The 16,577-nt window shown below is 59.9% G+C and overlaps 2 protein-coding genes across 2 annotated transcripts; one reads left to right on the top strand and one right to left on the bottom strand.

Annotated features, from left to right (window-relative positions):
- Positions 1-1,097: 1,097 nt before the first annotated feature.
- On the bottom strand, positions 1,098-10,542 carry DTYMK (deoxythymidylate kinase). The gene is made up of 5 exons (XM_055300527.1): positions 10,398-10,542; positions 10,188-10,296; positions 7,003-7,093; positions 4,870-5,067; positions 1,098-1,692 (listed from the first exon to the last, which is right to left on the bottom strand). The coding sequence occupies exons 1-5, from the start codon at positions 10,525-10,527 to the stop codon at positions 1,582-1,584; spliced, it is 639 nt and encodes a 212-aa protein (XP_055156502.1). The 5' UTR covers positions 10,528-10,542; the 3' UTR covers positions 1,098-1,581.
- Positions 10,543-10,788: 246 nt separating this feature from the next.
- Positions 10,789-13,406, top strand: LOC129523148 (collagen alpha-2(I) chain-like). The gene is made up of 2 exons (XM_055345769.1): positions 10,789-11,346; positions 13,098-13,406. The coding sequence occupies exons 1-2, from the start codon at positions 10,789-10,791 to the stop codon at positions 13,137-13,139; spliced, it is 600 nt and encodes a 199-aa protein (XP_055201744.1). The 3' UTR covers positions 13,140-13,406.
- The last annotated feature ends 3,171 nt before the right edge of the window (positions 13,407-16,577 follow it).

Genomic DNA, 16,577 nt, shown 5'->3' with positions numbered 1-16,577 from the left:
AAAGGGGAAAACTCCAGGGAACTTGCTTTTAGGAGAGCGCAGAGCGGCCCCTCGGAAGGGTTGGGAGGTCCCTTGCCGGCCGCCCCGCCCCAGGGCCCTGGGGGGCCCATTAGGAGGTGACCCCCTGCCCTCCGGTGTTGCGGTGAGGGGCTGAGGGAAGGTCCCCATGTCATGGCCTCTAGAAGCCGCCGGAAGGAACCTCTTGTGCTGGAACCATCCTCCACGTGGAGCCGGGCGCGTCGAGCCACCACCTTCCTCTCAGGGCAGGGGTGGGAGTTGAGGTCTCCGCGGGCCGGGCCCTGGGCAGGGAGCGCGGCGTCTCCTCGCAGCCTGGCTTCGGGCCGTCCTGCCCACCCCAGCACAAAAGCCAAGACGGGGTCTGCACGGGTCCCACACACGGCGCCCGTTGGCCGGGCCGCCCCCGCCCCCCTGGCCAGGTGCTGAAGTCTGTTGGGCCGTTTCCGCCGCCCCCCCCCCCCCACAGCTCGCTCAGCCGAGGCCCTGACGAGGCTGCAGGACGCAGAGGCTGCCGGGGTCACGGGAGTCACGGGGTGTGTGCCCTCCGTTGTGTGAAAGCACAAGGGTGGTCAAGGACGGCCTTGGCACGTCCCAGGGGGGCGGGGGGTGACCCCGTGCACTGTCCCCCATAGCGTCTGTGCCGCATGCTCCAGGTGCGGAAGAGCAGAGCCGCCCGAGTGCCCTGTGGACAGAGGGCCCCTCAGAGCGGCCCGGCCTCTGGCCTCGCTTCCGCGGGGCTACCCAAGGTCCGGGACCGAGGGCCGGGGACCAGAGGACACGCTTGGACCCCGCTGTGCGGGACGTCATGGCCGCCACAGGCTCTGCCCCGGCCCCACGCAGAGGCGCCCGCTCGCCGCCCTCAGGCTCACAGGTCCCCGCCCGGCCGCAGACGGAGGCCGCTGCCCTCGGGTGCCCCGCGCCCGCCCCTCAGCACTCCGCTCCTTCCCTCACGAGTCAGCAGGCGGCCCGGAGCGGGTCACAGCGGGACCCACGGCAAACCGCACCCGCCGGCACCACGGCGCCGAGACAGGACGGGCCAGCACGTTACTGCGATGCCAGGCAGCGGCCGGGAGCCCCAGTGCGGGTAGGGACGGAGGGAGGCGAGCCCCCTCGAGCACCTTTTTATTTTTTTTAAGATTTATTTATCAGAGAGAGAGAGGCAGACACAGGAGGAGGGAGAAGCAGGCTCCAAGCCCGGAGCCCAACATGGGACCCGATCCCGGGACTCCAGGATCACGCCCTGGGCCAAAGACAGGCACTAACAGCGCTGCGCCACCCAGGGATCCCCTCGAGCACCCTTTTAAATTTTTATTCGCCCCTGCAAGAAATTCAGGAAAATGTTGATCGATCGCCATCTCCGTGAAGCTGCCCGGAGGTGGTCATTAAACTCCCTGAAGGCCGTGATTCATTGGGTCTCCAGGCTGAGGCAGGACGGGGGACGCCGCTGCGAAGCACTGCCTGCACGGTGTCCCCAGCGCGCCTGCTGGCTCCCGGCTCGCTGACCTGCCGCTGGTGGTCTCGGCGCGTGTGCCGCGAGCACGTCGCCTGGAAGTCCGCCTCCCGCTACTTCCACAGCTCTCCCAGTGGCCTCTGCGCAGCGGCCTGCATGGTGTCCACGGAGAGGGCGTGGATTTCCTTGTGGACGACTTCGATGCTTTTGGAAGCGTCGACCATCTGTCCGTCCCCACCGGGAGGCAAGAGAAAAAGGACGGTTAGTGCTTTTCCCAATTCTCCGTGTGTGCGGCGGCTGCAGACGGGGCTGGGCTCTGAAGGGCACAGCACACCTTTGGGGTCCTTCGCCCTTGGCCTGGGTCCAGCTCCCGCTGCAGCCCCGACACAGGAGAAGCACCCAGTCTCGCTCCTGATCAGATCCTCCCGCCCCAGCCTGCAGGGCTCTGATCCCGCGCAGCGTGCGGACAGCCTGCCCCCGACCCCGAGGCCTCGCCTGACGCTGCTGGGAGCTCCTGGAGCTTCTGCCCGGAAGCCAAGCCGGGTCTGAATCCTGTCCTCCCTGGGAAGGTGGCTTCGTCCTGACCCAGCAGGCTGCCCCCCAGCCCCGGTGCGCTCAGTGCCGGGCCATCACGTGGGAAGTGTGAGGACCCCTGGTCCCCAAGGGGAAGGGGGCCAGCTGCCTGAGAAACGGCTCTCTGCCCCAAGCAAGGACGGGCCGGGCCAGGAGCTTCCGTGGGCTCGGGCTGCCCTGCTTCATGGCCGGTTTAGGCCGAGGCCGGGTACGCGGCATGTTGAGTCCCCGGGGACACCGGGGAGAAGCTGCTGGGGTGTAGACTCCCTCAGAGGCGTGTATGACCGTTGCATGAGATCGGACAGCACGGCTCAGGATGGCCTCCTGCACAGCCGCGGGCCCCACGCAGTGACACCCCCGACGGCTTCCGGGACCGCCTGCTGCACTCCACGAACCGGGTGCAGCCTCGTACACGGGCCTACTGCACATGCTCACAGGTCTCCACTGTCCCGTGGGCGTATCACGTGTAAACTACGTCTCTGGTCCTCTGAGGGCCTGGGAGCCACGACAGCGCCGCACGAAGCAGCACCTGGGCCCTGGGCACGGACGGAGAAGACCTTCCTCTGCAACGAGGAGGCCCAGACAGGTGATGCCAGATGGGCTGGCAAGTCCAGGACGAACCCAGAGACTGCTAAGTGCTGCGGAGCGGATGCCAGTGAGCGCCCTGGTGTGCGGGGACCTCGGCGCCGGGCCGGGCAGTCTGCTCACTGAAACCCCCAACACCAAGATCAGTGGCGCCCAAATAAGTGACTGTCACCTGAAGTATAGCCAAGTGAAATCCTACACTCGCAGGATGTGGTGAGAACCCGGCACCCCTGCCCCAGCCGCCTGCCGAAGATGCATGGCCTGGACCCAGTCGTGGGCGACCAGCAAGGTCCATCTGGGATTCATCTAGAATCCAACTGTTGTGACCTTTGTGTTTTTTTTTTTTTTAATTTTTATTTATTTATGATAGAGAGAGGCAGAGACACAGGCAGAGGGAGAAGCAGGCTCCATGCACCGGGAGCCGACGTGGGACTCGATCCCGGGTCTCCAGGATCACGCCCTGGGCCAAAGGCAGGCGCTAAACTGCCGCGCCACCCAGGGATCCCTGTTGTGACCTTTGGAAGCGTTGGTGTCGTGAAGGTCACAGGCTGGAGACCAGACGGGGCTGTACACGGAGTCATCCGTTAAAGGACAGCAGTGGACCCACGGGGGAACCCAAAGGGGGCCCGGGGACCTGAGGGTAGCGAGGGGCTCGTGCTCGTGTCCCATGTCTGACAGCACACGGCAGGGAGGGGGTGTTAGGCACTAATTCGTTCTCAAAAGGTCTCTGGGGAGGGTTTTCTGTACTACACTTGCGAGTCGTAAATTTTTTTTTTATACTTAACATTTTTTTTCAAAGAATCCTAAAGTTCATTTTTTGATAAATAAACGCTGAGAGTTCTAGACCAGGAGACCTGTCCTACAGGAAAGGTTAAAAGATGTTCTTAAGCTAAAGGGAGCAACACAGGATGGAAATGGGAGTGGAGCAGCCGGCGCGAGCCCCAGCAGCAGGAGCTGGCTTCCTGTTCCCTCCCCGCTCCCGCTCCTTCCTCCTTGACTTGTTCCTCGCGGGGTTTGAAATGTGTTAGGAATGAAGAATAAATAGCTTAAACCGCATAGAACAGGTTGACAAAGACAAGAAGAGGACGGAACTTTGCGATTCTGTGTAGGATGCGACCTATCAGTACAAAACCCGGACTGACGGTTCCGCCTGGGGAAAGAAATGCCTTCTCAGGGTTTCAGACGAGCCGCGCGCGCGCTCCGTGCTGACGTGAGCAGCGCAGGGAAGGGCCGGGCTGCGCACCCCAAGCTCCCCCCCGCCTCCCCTGCGTCTGGCCACCGGAGCCCTGAGCCGCGTCCAGGACGGTGTGGACGGCGTGTCCATCGATTCTGTGCGTCTCTGAGCAAGACGTGTCACAAAACTGTAGGAAAGGTGATTTTTTGGGTCTGGGAACATTCCAAAATGTTTCCATGTGATTTAATGGTAGTTGCGTCTTTGCTTTATGCCCCTTTGCTTACGAGAAGTTTCCTGGGAACTCTAGCTCGATAGCGGGTGAAACCTGACTTTAAAAACACGGGGCCCCCAGAGCACCGCCCCGGGGAGCAAGCGGCCAGGATGCAGCGTGGACCGTGGGGGGCAGGCAGCAGCCGACACCCCAAACCTCCACAGGGCGGCAGGCCTGTAGCCCCTCTTGGCAGTGGAACTTGTCAGCCGTCCACCAAATCACCTTTGTCATTGCCCACACAGGAGGAAGGGGGGCCCTGGCAACCGGGGTGTGGCCCCGCAGGGCAGTCCCGGGGGTGCCCTCTGGGAAGTGCCCTGCGGTGGAGGCAGCAGGGCTGAGGGGCGCCGAGTGCAGGGAGACGGCAGGGTGTGGTGGCGGCCATGAGGCCCGGGCCTGGGAGATGGAGTGGAGACGGGAGCTCATCCCCACGCAGGGGAACGAGGACGGGCCCAGCGGCCGGATGCAGCCGGACAGGGCGGAGAGGCAGGCGGCCAATGACTCCCCGGGGTGGGGCTGAGCCCCAAAGCAGGCGACCCAACTTTTGAGGAGGTTATGGAGGGGGTGGGGGTCCAGAGCCCCAAGGAGCCCAAAGGCCAAGTGAGGAGGGAGTCACGGGTCCCACGACCAGCACAGCCGGGCCCGGTGAGGACGGCGTGGGGGGGCTGCTGCGTGCGGGCCAGCTGGCCAGTCTCCCCAACTCGCCCACTGGCCACCAAACTGCTCGGTTTGGGCACAGCTCACAGAGGAACAGAATCTCTGCAGGAGACGCCCCGGCGGCGACCCTGGAAGACCCCTCACCTTCCAGTTCACGGTCTGATCCGCCATCAGCTGGTGGAAGCGACGCAGGGCCCGCTCCTGGAACTTCCCGTCCTCGTAGCGCTCGCGGCCAAACTCTCCCCGGGTGGCCGCCTCCGCCAGGTGCAGCTGCAGGAACACCACCAGGTCCGGCTTCGGGAGGCCCACGTCCGGCTGCTTGCACCAGTCCAGGGAAAAGTCCTGCGGCAGAGAGCCCAGCGGTTAGAGAAAGAAGGCGGGACGGGCCTGACGTTTGGTTTCACGGTTCCTGACGAAGGGAACAAATGATCTACCGTTTGTCCGAGACGCTGGCGCTGCCTTCTGAGACCTCAGAGGGTTTGCTTTAGACTTTGGGAATAAACATTCAAAGACCAGGTACCGTGCAGCCCCGGGGGCCCAGGGCTCGGACCCCGGCTCCGGCCCCGAACCCACACATGTGGGCAGCCCCCTGCCAGGGACGCTGGAGACGCGCTGTGAGCACTCGCCGTGTGCCAGTCCTGCACGCTCCTGCCCAGTTCACCTCCCTGAACTTCAAAATAGTGTCCCCCTTTCTGGAGGCAAAGGTCATGGCCAGCAAGGCCCCGTCTCAGGGCCACAGAGCTCGGACGACAGAGTTAGAACCCAGCTATGCGCTTGGAGCCACAGGCCCCAGGAAGAGACGCAGCTGAGGAGCGAGGCCCGCGGCCCCCAGCCACGCGGCAGCACGTCGGGACGTGAGGGAGCCAGGCCGCGGCACGACGGTCCTTCACCCGTATCCTGTCCTCCTCTTACAGATGGGACCTCGGTGAGCAACGCTCCTAGGCAAGTGTGGTTCAGGGATTCCAGGGCGCCTGGGGGCTCCGTGGCTGGGCATCTGCCTTCCGCTCAGGTCGTGATCCCGGGGTCCTGGGATTGAGTCCCACCTCTGCCGCTGTCTCTGCCTCTCTCACGATTTATTTACTTATTCATGAAGCCCAGAGAGGGAGGCAGAGACGCAGGCAAAGGGAGAAGCAGCTCCCTGTGGGGAGCCCGACATGGGACTCGCTCCCGGGACCCCGGGGTCATGCCCTGAGCCACCAAGTGTCCCATAAAATCTTTTTAAAAAAGGGGGGGGATGCCCGGGGGTTCGGTGGTTGAGCACCTGCCTTCAGCTCAGGGGGTGACCCCGGGATACCAGGATCAAGTCCCATGTGGGGCTCCCTGCAGGGAGCTGCTTCTCCCTCTGCCTGTGTCTCTCCCTCTCTGTGGGTCTCTCATTAATAAATAAATAAAAATTAAAATAATAAAATAAAATGAAATGAAAAAAGGACTTCCAGCCAGCAGAGGGGGGAGGACAGGCAGACTTGAACGGTCATCAGTTTGCGACCCCTCGTGCAGGAACCACCAAGGGCTATTGCCCCAAACGAGGCAGCCTGACACCCTGTGTCTCGGGATGGGAGCCCAACGCTGCCTCAAGTAGCCGCCCAGAGTAAGATTCTTAAAAATTTTAATACAAGAGAAAAGGAGACGTGGAAGCTTGTATTTTAAGAGATTAAAGAGACACGTCAAATAGGCCCCTAAAGGATCCTGATTCCGTCTAACTGTAAAAACACAAGACGAATCAGACCGTTGGCGACAGCAGTGGCCACTCTGCACGCGGACCAAGGGACAGCAGTGCCAAATGCCTGTGGTTTGAGGCGAGACCACGTTTGTAAGAAGTTGTTTCGGGGACGTGAACTGAAATGTTCACGAAGGTGCTGCTGCTGTGTCCGGAGGCTCGGCGGGGACACCAGAAGGCTCGGAGGCAGGGGACGCGCTCGGGGCCAATCCTTCTCCCTGCTGGCTTACACGTGACAAGGTCTAAGCAGCGGAACCAAGTGGCGGCGTGGCCACCGCCATTACACCCGCAGAACAGCGAGGCCAGGAAGACAGCACGGTCAGGAAGACAGCACCAGACCCGAGCGGAGGAGGCCTGCTGAGCGACCCTCCCGCCCACGGGGGGTGGTGACCAACAGCGGCCAGGGAACCGTTCTGACCCCGTGGCTCCAGGAACGCCCGCTCCTCGTAGCGACGAAGAGCCAACGTGCAAGCAGAGAGGGCTCCCCACCCTCCCAGGGGCAGCATGTGAATACACCGAGTCCACCGGGCGCCATCCCACCAGGGACCAGGCACACTCACCTCCTTGGCACTGGTGAAGGCGACACCAGAAAACGCGTATCTGTCAACAATGAGGGTGATGCCCTGGCTCAACTTCTTCTTAATTAACGGCCTAGAAAACAGAGAGCACTTCTGAGCCGCGGTCCTGGCCTCGCAGGCCCGGAGCACAACTCACGACACAGCAGCGCAGCCGAGGGATTGCAGCACAGCAGTCCATGACCTTGTTTTTGTTCAGAAAAGCTCTGGAGCTTCTCTTTAGCAGATGCCACCGGGGTTCTCCCAGCAAATCCGATGTGAAGATGACGCATCCATGGAAGCATAACACACACGATCACGTGAAGATGGACAAACACAGGAGGGCCTGCTGGCATCTGGGCAGGGGTGCAGAGGGGCCAGGCTACCCTGGGAAGGAGCGCCCAGGAGCAGGTGCAGCCGGACAGCAGGAGGCTCACGGCCTAGACCCCAAAGTGCAAGGACAAGGATGGGCAGGCTGCCAAGGATGTCCTCGACCAGGTGACAGCAGCTCAACCGCCACCACCCCAAGATCTTAGGAACATGTGCACAAAGGGCTGGACATCAGCAGGAAGTGGCACTTCTGCTCTGTGGACAAAGATGTTGGTTACGCATGCCCTTAAGAGACTCCCAGACCGGCAGGGAGGGAGGAGGCACAGCTCCGGCGGCCACACGCAGCTTCCATCACGGCACTACCCGCAGCCCACGCTATGAAGACTACCTAAGCTCACAGAGAGAGAATCGGTGGCACAGGTACACAGAGCACATGCACAGCCCTGTGCGGCCTGAGGGGCATCTAGCCGCCGGCCGACCATCTCCTCGTGTCCGGAGAGCAGAGCACAAACCAGTACATGCAGCAGGCTGTGCTCTGCAGAAGGCGGCAAACTGGCGAATGGGGACATCACATGTGTCTCTGCTTCTATGTAAAAAAAAAAAAAAAAAAAAAAAAAAAATTCCGGGGAGGAAAACTAGGAATATGTTACCCACAGACGAAGGGCAGAGATGGGGGGGTAATGCAGTTACCTTTTTGTAGGACTTTGACTCATAGAAGCACTTAATGTTTTATGTGTTAGAAAACTAAAATTAAATCCAGACGGGGAAAAAACCCTAAAACCATACACAAATGAACCAGTATCCCAAATGAACACACAGCGAGCAGGGGAAAATCCTGCTCCAGGAGACCTTGAACACAGCACCCACTGTGCCCTTCCTTGGCCTGAGGATAGAGCTGCCAACCAGCACTGACCTCTGTGCAGGCTTCTACAGAAGTGCGTGAGCTGACGGCACCGAGCATCAGGAAGAGCATGGGGCCAGCTTGGATCAGCAGGTACCAGGGGGAACGCTTGAGTTTTAGCACAAATACAAACAGGCACAAAGACGTATATGCAGGAGCCCAGGAGGAGGGACGCGGACTAGCAGTGAGCACCCAGTACCCAGACTTTGGTTTCTAAACCCCATACTCCACTAAACAGAAATGTGCAGCTGGTTCTTGGGCGGGAGCAGGAGAAAACACAAGAGAAACCTAACATCTTATTCTACCAAAAAGTTCTCAAAAAATGAGGCCTGGAAACACAGCAAATGGACACAGGAGCCAACATGAAGAGATTTCCAGAGGCCAAACCTGCAATAATCTAAACGCCAAAACGTGGGGCGCCTGGGTCCTGAGTCTGTTAAGCGTCTGCCTGAATTCAGCTCAGGTGACGACCCCAGGGCCCTGGGATCAAGTCCTGCATCGGGGTCCACATTCAGTGGGGAGTCTGATCCTCCCTCTGCATCTGCCCCCTGCTCTTTCTCTTAAATAAAATCTTTTAAAAAAAATAAACATCAAAACAACTGACAGTATGACCCACCTAGTAAAAAACGACTTGTGAGTACGTGTCCCTACTGATGGCGGACGCATGGATGACTACTGGGGGCGGGGGGGGGGGGGGCACGAAAGCTCTTCCTTACATAGGAAGCCAACTAATAACAATGTAGAAGTGATGAATTAGGAAGATCACCATCTGGAATCACAACAGACTTTGGGCGGGATTATTAATAAACAATAAAAATAGGGGATCCCTGGGTGGCGCAGCGGTTTGGCGCCTGCCTTTGGCCCAGGGCGCGATCCTGGAGACCCGGGATCGAATCCCACATTGGGCTCCTGGTGCATGGAGCCTGCTTCTCCCTCTGCCTGTGTCTCTGCCTCTCTTTCTCTCTGTGACTATCATAAGTAAATAAAAAAGAGCGTAAAGACAGATGATCTCATGTGCTTCTAATACTTGGGAGTGGGAAGGCCTTTCCAAACAAGACACACTTAGCCGGAAGAAAGTGGTGCAGGCCTGGAGGAAAGCGGCGCAGGCTTGCTTGCAACTGTGCAGAACCACGAGGGGGCATCTGCGCAACAGCCTTTCTGGAAAGCACCCCAAGCCAGGACTCAGGGCTCCATAAGGCAGAAACAGCCAGTTCCTACATGCTTTGTATGTACGACCCCATTTATTTATGCTAAAAAAAAAAAAAAAAACTCCACTGACGTGTGTATATAAACGGAAACAAAAGCATCTAAAGGCAAACAGCACAGGCACTTGATCAAGTTAAATGTCAAGGGAAGCAGCTGGAGTAGGAAGATGTAGAACAGAAGGGGCGTGTTACCGTGCACTGAGCTTCGGCTAACAGGCTGTCAGCACGCGGCGCCTGGTGGCTCAGGTCACGGGATTGAGCCCTCGGGCTCCCTGGTGCTCAGCACTGTCTGCTCATCCCTGTCCCGCCCCCCGCTCGCACCTCTCCTCTTTCCTCTCAAATAAACAAATAAAATCTTAAAAAAAAAAGGTGCCCACATCAGTTTATCCACGGAAACAAATATAACTCCCTAATCTAAGACAAAATCAGATTTGGGGGCGGGGAGGGGGGGACCTCTACGCTCCTCACCAGATTCTTTTTTTTTTTTTTTAAGATTTTACGTATCCATGAGAGAGGCAGAGAGAGAGGCAGCGACCCAGGCAGAGGGAGCAGCAGCTCCCTGCGGGGACCCCGGGTCACGCCCTGGGCCGCGGGCGCCCCTGGAACCTGACGCTACCCTGCGAGGTGAGGCCTGCGAGGAGCGTGCGCCGGGCGGGGGGGGAGGGGAGCGGGGGGCGGCGGCGGCGCGGGGCGCGGGGGGCGGGGCGCGGGGGCAGCGCGGGGCGCGGGGGGCGGGGCGCGGGGGCGGCGTTTACACTTGCTCCCAGCGGTTGGCGGAGAAGAGCAGGTGCACCGAGTGGTCCTCCACGTCGCTCTTCTTCTCCAAGTAGGAGCTCAGGAGTTGCCCGATTTCCGTTGATCTCTCTGCAAAGAGGGAACAGGCACGCGGGTGAGCGCCGAGGGCTGCGAAGCGGCCGCACACGCCCCGGGACCCCGCCCGCCCGCCCGCCGCCGCGCGCGCCCACCCGGGAAGCGGAGCAGCTCTGCGCGGTGGCCCGCGGCGCACAGGGCGGCCACCAGCCGGCGGCTCTGCGTGCTCTTCCCCGCGCGGTCCACGCCCTCCAGCACGATGAGGGCCCCGCGCCCGCCCGCCATCCCCGCGCCCGCCCGCGCCCGCGCCCGCGCCCGCGCCCGCCGTGACCCCGCGACCCCGCGCCGCCCGGAGCTCCGATTGGCGGGCGTCCGCGGCGCGCGCTCCGATTGGCTGAAGCGGGTGGCGGCACGGCGCGCGCGGCGAGGGCCGGAAACGGCTGTGGCGCGCTCCGGGGTGACCCCCCAGGCCTCGCACGCCGGGATTGGCTGCCCGTCCCCAGCCTTGCCCGGATTGGCTGGCATCGGCCCGAAGGCGGGGCGGAGATGGCGCGGCCGCACCGCCCCTTCCGGCAGGGACCCGGCCTTCCGGGCGCGGCGGGCCAGGCGGGCTGGCGGCCGGAACCCGGGGCTGCGGGGCCGTGGGAGCCGCGAGCGCCGCGAGCCCGCCCGGCGGAGGCCCGGGGCGTGGAGGGCGGGGCTTCGGGCGCCGGGGCCGGCCCCTGGGGCGCGGGTCGTCGTGGGGCGGCCCGGGCGCCTGCGCACCTCCGCGGCGGGCCGTCGGGCGGGGGCGGGACCCGAGGACGCAGCTTCGGCTGGAGCCCCCCCGGGTCCCGAGGCGGCCGCCGCCCGCGCTGCGCTGCACCTGCCGCCCCCGCCGTCTGGGCCGCGGGAGCCCCAGACAGCCCCCCCCCGGATGCAGCCCGCCGCCCCGGGAGCAGCGCCCGGCCAGGATGCCCGTCCCCCGGCCTTCCGGGGCCGGCGTGCGCGCGCGCGGAGCCTCGTACCATGGCCGCAGGGGGGCTCGAGCTGGCCTGGCCGCCCCTGCGCGTGCAGGAGCCTCGTGGACGGGGGGTGCAGGCGGTGCCGCAGGAGGTGCTGCAGGTGCGCCCCGACTGCAGAAGCCCCCAGCGACCCCGGGTATCCAGGTGCTGCAGGTGGTGCTGCAGGTGCGCCCCGACTGCAGAAGCCCCCAGCGACCCCGGGTATCTAGGTGGTGCAGGTGGTGCTGCAGCTGCGCCCCGACTGCAGAAGCCCCCAGCGACCCCGGGTATCTAGGTGGTGCAGGTGGTGCTGCAGCTGCGACCCGACTGCAGAAGCCCCCAGCGACCCCGGGTATCCAGGTGCTGCAGGCGGTGCTACAGGTGGTGCTGCAGGTGCGGCCCGACGGCAGATGCCCCCAGAGAGCCCGGGTATCCAGGTGGTGCAGCCCCAGCCGGCAGATCATGCCTCCTACATCAGTGCCAACCCCAGTGGCACAGCACCGGCCTGACCGACTTCCCTCTCCACCCGTGGCTCCAAGGCCAGAGTCAGGCAGCCACAAACCACTTCCGCTGGTTGCTGATGTCCAAGCTCACGTAGACCCTTGAGCTGCTCCAGCTTGTCCCTCCCGGTCACCGGTGACTCCAGCATCCACACCTGTCCAGTGCGGGTTTCGCGGCCCTGCCACTGGCCCAGGAGCACCCTTGCATCTGGCCGGCAGTCCCCTTTCTGCTCTGCTGCATGGGCGGTTGCAGGTCAGGCCCCGTGTTCAGCACAGTCCACCTGGAGCCGTGCAGGTAGGCTCTGCACAGCCCCACAGAGGCCTCCTAGGTGGGCACAAGGATGTCCTGTTGGTGGAGGAAATTGCAGTGTTCTGGTGTCTGTGCTTGGAGATAGGGGACCCAGAAAGGGTTGTAAAGTGCTAATAGTTGAAGCTGGCTGCTGGGCACCCAGGGCCCATTACGGGCCCCCTACTCGTACACGTTTGAGATCGTCCATTAAAAAAAAAAAAGACACTAGAGCCCTTTGTTCCCTGTCCCTTGTGTGTCATCCCTTCCGCCTCACAGGACTGTCAGCAAAGTCCTCACTGGGTTAGCCGGCCGCCCTACCAAGACAGTACGGCCCAGGGGCTCCCAGCAGCTGCAGTCTTCCCACCCTGCGGGGTGGGGACAGGTCTGGTGTCTCTTCCTCTTCGTTAACTTCCGCAAATGCAGTCACGTTGGGGGTTCAGGTTCAACCTATGAATTTGGGGGGGGGTATTCAGTCCACAGCCCTCACCCACCTCCAGAAGGGTCTGCTGGGCAAGGGCGCCCTACTACGTCTCCCAGTCCCACTTGTGTGGCCGTGTGGCTGAGCACCAAGTAAGTGTGAGTAGATGTGGGGTGTGCTGCTTTAGACAGAAAACTGCTCTCCCTCTGCCCACTGCTCCCCCCTCCTTGCAATCCAGCCTCGGCCTCTGACAACGACAAAGCTCCCTGGGGGCAGACAGCATGCTGGAAGGAATCTGGACCCCTGAGTGGCCCCAGGGACATGGCTGCTGCCCCCTGGGCTCTTCACATTGGGGCTTCGGCACAATAAATAAAATTCTGTCTTTTCTAAGCCACTGGATTTTGATTGGGTTACTCTGTTAGACTGGCCTAGCCTTCCTCTAAAGCACTGTTTCTTGATGGGTGACATGTTGATTGTCACAACGTGGTGGGGTGCTACCTGTATCTAGTGAGTAGAAGCCACGGATGCTCTAAAGCACCCAATAAGCACCCCCGACCCTCACCTCAGCACAGTTACGGGCCCACAGTATCAACACTGCTGAGGTTGAGAAACCCTGCTTTTAAGTACATCACAATAAAAGGAGTCCTCTCTCTGGTTGCTTCTAGACCTCTTTGCAAGAGGATTCATCAGTTGTCTTAAGTGGATGAAAGAAGACGAACTGCTATCTGGAAGAAATTATTCTCAATATCTGATACATGAAAGGCCATTAGCCCTATTTTCCTAGATGAAGGCATGAAAATCAGTTTCCTCGTAGATCCTAGAGGACATAAAATGATAGAAGTGCAAATAGCCAGTGGATATGGAAAAGTATGTTTAGCCTCACGTAAAATCAACGAAATACAAATTAAAACACGTGTTGGCTTTTTGGTTATTTTTTTCCCATCCAGTTACTAAAAAAGCCTGACAAAATCTAGGGTTGACAAAAGTGTAAAACATCCTTCATAATGGAGTGTTGGTATAACTTTTCCCTTGTGCAATTCATTTACAAGTGTCAGCACTTAGAACATGCAATACTAAAAAAAAAGAAGAAGAACATGCAATACTTTTTGAGCTGGCAATTGCATTTCTTTTCTCTTCCTTTCTTTTTCTGAGAGGAGGGACAGGGAGAATCGTAAGCAGCCTTCACAGGCAGCCTGAGCCCCATGTGGGGCTCGATCTCAGGACCCTGAGATCATGACCTGAGCTGAAATCAAGAGTCCGAAGCTTAACTGACTTGAACCACCCAGACACCCCTAGCAATTCTGTTCCTAAGAACTTATCCCAAAGAATAGGACAAGGTGTAAATTATAGATGGACTCAACCCTTGCTACTCCTCCCATTGAGAGGCGTGTCTCGTTCCCTTCCCTTCAGATCTGGGTTAGAAGGGAAGCAAACCCAAACTTTACCAATAAAATGTGAGATGTCAGGACTACTGAGCAGAGTTCACAAGTATTGCAGCTTCTGAGGCGTCCTGGAACTCCGGAAGCCCTGCACGGCAATAAACCGAGTACCGCTACCTGGGACTGTGGCGCCGGAGAGGTCCTGTGTAGGCACGCTGGGCCATAATGCCAACCGAGTGACCCCTTCTAGCCACCCCAGTGAGGTCTACAATGTTAGAACAAAAGAATCACCTGGCTGAGCCTTGCAGAAATGTGACTCAAAAATTGTGATAATCGTTCTTTTAAGCCATTGTTTTCAGGTAGCTTAGTTTGCAGCAATAAATAATTGGAACACACAGCCATATGCATAAATGTTCACCAGGGCGTTTTTATGCTAATGAAAACTGGAAACAAAAATTATTGTACATCTATTGTTAAAATATGGCACACCAATGCAATGAAATATAGTGAATAGAATAAAGTAGAATTGAATAAAACATGGCCAGATGTTTGTGAAGAGTATTAAATTAAAAAGGTAAATAGTGGGCAGCCCAGGTGGCTCAACGGTTTAGCGCCACCTTCACCCCGGGGCTTGATCCTGGAGACCCGGGATTGAGTCCCACATCAGGCTCCCTGCAGGGAGCCTGCTTCTCCCTCTGCCTGTGTCTCTGCCTCTCTCTGTGTGTGTCTCTATGAATGGGTAAATAAAATCTTAAAAAAAAAAAAAAAAGGTAAATAGTAGGGGGCGCCTGGGTGGCCTAGCGGTTGGGTGGTTGCCTTTGGCTCAGGTCATGATCCGGGGTTCCAGGATCGGGTCCCACATCGGGCTCCCTACAGGGAGCCTTCTTCTCCCTCTGCCTCTCTCTGTGTCTTTCATGAATAAATGAATAAAATCTAAGAAAAAAAAAGCACATAGTAGAAAAATGGATAATATGATGATTCATCAGTGAGATAACCAAAAGCCCAATTTAAAAAATGAGCAAAAGTTATGGGGTGCCTGGGTGGCTCCGTTGGTTTAGCATCTGACTCTTGGTTTCAACTCAGGTTGTGATCTCAGGGTCGCAGTATCTGGCCCTGCATTGGGCTCCATGCTCAGTGGGGAGTCTGCATCCCCTCTGCCCACCCCCCCCCCAACTCCTCTAAAGTAAATACATCTTTTTTTAAAAAAAATATATAAGACATGGGCAAACGTTATGGACAGCTCACCAAAGAAGATAATAGATGACAAGTACACGTGTGAGAAGATGCTCATCAGGGAACGGCAAATAGAATGATGACCCATCTCTCCACACCTATCAGAACGGTCAAAATCAGGGACACTGACAGCGAATGTTAGTGAGGACGTGAGCAATGGGAACTCTTCTTCGCTGGTGGTGATGAAAGGGGATGGGGCCATTTTGGAAGACAGTTTGGTGGTTTCCCACAAACCTAGACAGTCTTACACTTCTTCGTATTCAACCAAAGGAATTTGCACACAAAAACCTGCACAACAGTGATTATAGTAGCTTTACTCGTAATTGCCCAAACTTGGAGACAACCAAGGTGTCCCTCCGTAGGTGAACGGGTAAACCGTGGCCCATCCAGCCCATCAAGTGTTACGCAGCATTAAGAAGAGATGAGCCGTGAAGCCACAGAAGAGCGTGGAGGAGACCTAAATGCCTTTCACTCCGTGGAAGCGACCTGAAGTCTGTGCGACCCCAACTCCACGAGACTCAGGAAAGGGGAAAAGCGCAGAGAGAGGGGAGCGCTTGCGGGGCTGCCGGGAAGGCGGGGCGCGGCGACCGTCCGTCCCGTTGGCTGTAGGGCGGATCCGGGTCGTCAGACGCCGGTGGGGCCCAGGGGGCGCACAGCGGGCCCCGACCCAAACTATGGGGCTTATGTGATAATAACGTATCCGTGTTACCGATCAGTCATAATAAACGTGCCACAGTGCACGTGCTTGTCATGGGCCCGTGCGCGTGTGTCTGGGGTATGAGGAACCCCGTTTCTCGATTTCCCTGTGAACCTGGAACTGCTCTATTTCTAAAGTCTACGGAGCCAAGGAAAACAGCAGGCTTGGGCCGAGGGCGGGGTGCGCCGTGGGCACGTGTGCACCTGCCCGAGCCCCGGGCCCCGGGCGGACGCCCAGCCGACGGGCCTGGGTCCGGGGTCGGGCATCGCCGGCTCCCAAGGAGATTGGGATTTTCAGGGGCCGCAATGTCGGCAAAGCGGGGGCTCCATGTGTTGGTATTTGGCGGGCTTGGCGGAGCTCACGAACGGGCTCCCCGTCTCCACACGCGTCTGCACCCAGGACGCGGCGACGGCACGGCCGGGGCGCGCCAGGCGGGGGAGGCACCCGGGAGGCCCCGGCCCCGCGCCGCCTGCACCTGCACCTGCGCCTGCACCTGCACCTGCGCCTGCACCTGCGCCTGCCCTGCGCCTGCACGTGCGCCGCCCGCCGGCCGCCCGGGACCCCGCTCGCCGCCGGAGCAGCTGCCGGGGGAGCGGGGCGGGCGGGGCTCCGGGGCCCGCGGGCAGGGCCGGCGGCCGCGCTGCGAGGGGCGGAGGGCGCCCCGCCGACCCGCAGGCCCCGCTCCCCGCGCCCGCGCGAAGCCGCGCGCGCAGCCCGGCGGCCGGAAGTCCGGGGGCGTGTCCCGACGGCGGCCCGCCCCTCCAGAGGGCCAATCAGCGCCCGAGCTTCATTAATAGTGAGCGCGCCGGCCCCGCCTCCGCCCCTCGCGGCGCCGC

This window comes from Nyctereutes procyonoides, unplaced genomic scaffold, assembly GCF_905146905.1.
Source record: "Nyctereutes procyonoides isolate TBG_1078 unplaced genomic scaffold, NYPRO_anot_genome, whole genome shotgun sequence".
Classification (NCBI taxonomy): Eukaryota; Metazoa; Chordata; class Mammalia; order Carnivora; family Canidae; genus Nyctereutes; species Nyctereutes procyonoides.
Note: the sequence above shows the minus strand (reverse complement) of the source record. Positions and strands in the feature narration are given on the sequence as shown.